We start from the raw sequence: 4,319 nt of genomic DNA, 5'->3' as shown, positions 1-4,319 counted from the left end.
TTTTTTTTTTTTTGTCGATGAGATAAGCCACAGAAATCTTATTTGTTGAAACGAAACAAATATGTATATGTATATTATACACACGTCGAAATCACGATACGTCGCAACGCCCGTTTTCGATCGTGTTGAGTTTACTCTCGAAAGATCAGACGTGTCTCTCTTTGTAAACTACAACCGGAGTCGATCTCCTCGATGTCGCGCAATATAAGTTCGCGGTGATTTCCTCGATGCCGCGAGGAACGCGCGCGCCTGCCTCTCGATATAACTCTGCAAAACTTCCCACACAAGACACACACACACACACACACACATACACAAACGTTAACCGGAGCACGTTACCGGAACCGAGCGTACCTGACAAAGCGAGGGAGTCGTCGTCACCGCCGATCTGAGCGAACCAGTGCATCGTTTGCTCTGCGGAAGACAAATTCGAAGATATACACATTCTCCACAAGTTTTATTGCGGAGATGTGAGACTCTCCGTTGATAAGCATCGTCGTTGTGTATCGGAGCGAGAGACGGATAGAAAGAGAGAGAGAGAGAGACGCGGGCTTGTACAAGCAAAGGAGAGAAGAAATATCAAAGTGCATCGTTGCGCACAAGATTACACCGTTGGGTTTCCAGTCGATATTGTTTATCTAAAGACGACGTTATCTCGCACGCTCGTTGTTCCGATACAAATGGTTCGGATTCTCGACACGCATTACTCAGCTCAACACGAACATTTATCTTCGCGAAGAATTATTTGATGTGTCGTATCTCTGAAAAGAGTGACGTGTAATCACATCGCCGGTTTAGAATTACGTTGGTTTTACACATGATCTCTCTCTCTCTCTCTGTCTCACTCGTATTCTTCTTTATCGTCCAAGTGCGCATCGGTCACGTTATCAAGCAACGTTGGTCTTCTTTTCCAATTTGAGCGTGTTGCGAGCGATCGAATTTAATTATCCATCACGTTCCATACGCGTTCTCTAATTTTAGATAATTATAATATATATACATATATATAAAAGTCTCTCTGCGACAAAGTTGCTCTCATTAATAAATTTCCACATTCGAAATTCGTCACATTTTCGTCGCTCCTCCTCCCCCCCATCCCGAAAAAGGGCGACCAACTCGATCGATCGGCAATTCGTTATCCGTCCCGCAACCGCTGACGAGGAATCGCTCGTCTATGGCATTAGTATTTTCATTAATCCGATAGAGGAGGGGCTCCTCCTCTTTCTCTCATTGCGATCGTTAATTGCAACGCGGCTCTCGCTTATTTTGGTCTTTCAAATGCGACGAGTTTCGCATTTTCGAACGCGCGTTAACGAAGATGCGCTCGCTGCCAATATTGTTTCCGGTCGCTGATTGCAAATGTCGGACAGAAAAAAAGAGTCGCGGGGACGAGACTATAGTGTTGATAATTGGACGTGTCATTAGTAATGCGGAATCAAATCAGAACGAGAGAGAGAGAGAGAGAAAGAGAGAAGAAGCAAACGCATAAAAGCAAATATGGTATGAAAGGACGTTTCGACGTTGCGAGAATATCGAATAAGTCTATCAAATTATGTCGTAAACACACAGTAGAGTTACTCGACAACCTAAATCGGTGCGTTAAAGTTTTCAACACGTACGTAATCGAAGAGTCGTTCTGCTTCGATTGAAAATATTGAAAGTTATTCAATTCTCCAGTTGCGCGAGATGTGATTCAGAAAACGAATTCGATTCGAGAATAGCCGGAAAAATTCGCTGTTCGAGCGCGAAAAGTTCTCAAAAGAATCAAATTTCTTGAAGAAACGTGTAAAGAATCGACGCGCTTCGGTGTATGTTTGAAGATTAATAAATTAATCACAGCCATAGCGATGTGTTTTTTTTTTTTCACGCACCAGTATATATTACGCTTTTGTCGAAAGTACTTTTTCAGAGATTACGTCGAAGAAAAGCGGAGAGTGTCATAATTCGTCAAATACCTTCCGCATCCTTGGAATAAACAAACACGGAGAGAATACGTTGTACGTCAATTTTTGCCGCAATACAATCACATTTTCGCAGACAAAAGAGGAAAGCTCGTTAGAAAAAGCGCGCGGGATTATTTTCTCTTCCACTCTGTGATCTCTCGAAAAAAAATTTTTCTCCCGCAGGAGTGCAAGGAACTTCCGCAAGAAACAAGTTGAGACGAAGATAATGACACATCGTCGTTTCGCCGATACATCATCTCCAGGAGACGTTGCAGTCGCGCAAACTGCATCGGCCTGGCAGGTATATACATATATATATATATATTGCATGCAGCCTTCACAGCAGTTAATCTCCCGTCGTTCGGAAACGCATCAACACACACAATGCCGATCCCTATTCATCTCTCTCTCTCTCTCTCTCTCTCTCTGAAAGCTGTCCTTCGCACACGATATCGCTTTTGACGAATGAGACGCGGAATAAAAAAATCAATGCGTTATAAACGCAAGAGGAGAAAAATAATAATTTTTGTTGAACAAAACAAATCAAAACAGAAAACGTACGGCGAAACATATCGGCAAAGCTCCGGCGCTAATTACATGCTAATGCAGTCCGGTTTCTAGATTAGAAAAACGCGAATCGACCACGAAAAATTGCAAGCGCTATGACGAACATATTCCGCAGAATTGAAATGTATTTTTTTTTGTGTTTTTATTTTTTTTTTATATATATATCGAAGGTTGTTTAAACACGCGAGTAATTTGCGCTTTTTTTAGCTCCCATCGTCCTTGCGGTAATTTATTCTATTTTAATTTGTTTAATGTTTCACAGAATGTTTGCCGGATTCGTTCGTTAAAAAACGTCTCTCTGTGTAAAAAAAAAATTTCCCCACCGCAATTAGCAACTATTTGCTCCGTAATTTTACGCTCGTATTTTTATTTACGGATATTACGAATAAAATTTTGTATATCTTCGCGGATGTTTTCACAACGGCGGATGTTTTCGCAATTTTGAGGGAAAAGAGAGGATCGATATGTAAGAGTCGCTACACGTTACAATGAGACAATGAGGTGAACCGAGACCATTTTCGGATACGGAGCGATGCGTTTGTTCGAATATATCGGCGCATCTATCGTGCGGCTGCAGACGCGCCGTCGTCTTGGAGGCTCAAACGCTGGAAAATCCGTCGGTATACATACGCCTTTGTGTTAATCTCCCTTCGTCTGGAAGTGGGTCGGGAAACAATGGATCCCGTCGCTTCCATCCCTTGCCGCCGCCGCGGCGAAGGTTGTCCTTCCAACCTCGTCTCCGTCTCTCTCTTTCTCTCTCTCTCTCCCTCTTTTCACATCCACCTTTTCCTCTCGAATTCTCCATTCATCCGTCCGGCTATTCTATCTCATCCACCTTGCTCGACTGGCGATGTAGAATGCGAACAGATACGCGCGTTGGTTTCGGAGCTTAAGGCGAGCGCGCGCGGGTGATCTGTGACGACGCGCGCAAAATGGCTCAAATAACAAGGTTCTCAATCTCGATAATCGTGTCTTTCGCGCTCGCTCAGGTGATGATTATCACGTAGAACGGCGCGTCAGGATGTGTGTTCGTTCGCGAATAATACGAACGGAGAGAAGAAACGATCGTCACGGAAACGAAACAACAGTTATTATTTATATTTTCGTCTTCTTCTATATATCGGGAAAGATAATCGCGCGTACTTTCGTACTTTCGCAAACTCCGGGAAGTAACACAGCAAAACTCGGGAAATTGCAAATAACACACACGCTTTATTCCAGAAATAATACGGAACTCGGCGAGAAAATCAAAGGTTTACGCGCGCCGCACGTCGGTTTCACTCGAACAGTTTCCGAATCCCAATTCTCCAAGTCTCGAAAATCGAACATCACAAATAACACGTTGTCGAGGAGACAAAACTCTGTCTTTCTCTCCTCGCGCACGACTTTTGAATCTCATCATCCAACGATATTACAAACGTATCCGCGCAAGCAAATGTTCAAGACGCGGTTGTTCAACGCGCAAACGCAAAAATTTCCGCCCGCGATTTTTGACACATTGCCGTAATCGCTCGTCTCGTTTTTTTTTGTCCGAACAACAAATGAACAAACTTAATTAACAGTTTTATGAGCGCGAGCGCGCGTTTTCGCTTTTTGACGCTCGAATGAACTTCGGCGATTCTCTTCTCGCACAAACGCGACGACGGCGGAAATTGCAACGTTTATTAAATCCACTTGGCCGTTTCGAACCGAGAGAATTGCATTCGTTATCTATCGCGCAGTCCGGAAACCGTGCTTTCGATTCGTCGCTCGATTCCGATAACGTTCTTTATTCCGCCACGGAAGGCAGTTACGCGAGAGATTAATATC

General features: G+C 43.6%; 1 protein-coding gene across 4 annotated transcripts in view; it reads right to left on the bottom strand.

Annotated features, from left to right (window-relative positions):
* The window catches only part of LOC109853481 (trichohyalin-like), a 22,809-nt gene extending 19,479 nt beyond the window's left edge, over positions 1-3,330 (bottom strand). For 3 of the 4 annotated variants that reach the window (XM_020425645.1, XM_020425646.1, XM_020425647.1), the window contains exon 1: positions 355-414. In XM_020425645.1, the coding sequence (XP_020281234.1) occupies positions 355-406 (52 nt within the window). In that variant the 5' untranslated portion in view covers positions 407-414. Of the gene's footprint in view, positions 1-354; positions 415-3,293 lie in introns of those variants that run through there. The other variant, XM_020425644.1, reaches the window with a different exon arrangement.
* Between the last annotated feature and the right edge of the window lie 989 nt (positions 3,331-4,319).

The sequence above is a fragment of the Pseudomyrmex gracilis genome, unplaced genomic scaffold (genome assembly GCF_002006095.1).
Source record: "Pseudomyrmex gracilis isolate BER0280 unplaced genomic scaffold, ASM200609v1 scaffold_48, whole genome shotgun sequence".
Taxonomy (NCBI): Eukaryota; Metazoa; Arthropoda; class Insecta; order Hymenoptera; family Formicidae; genus Pseudomyrmex; species Pseudomyrmex gracilis.
The sequence above is the reverse complement of the archived record's forward strand: the minus strand, read 5'-3'. Positions and strand labels throughout refer to the sequence as shown.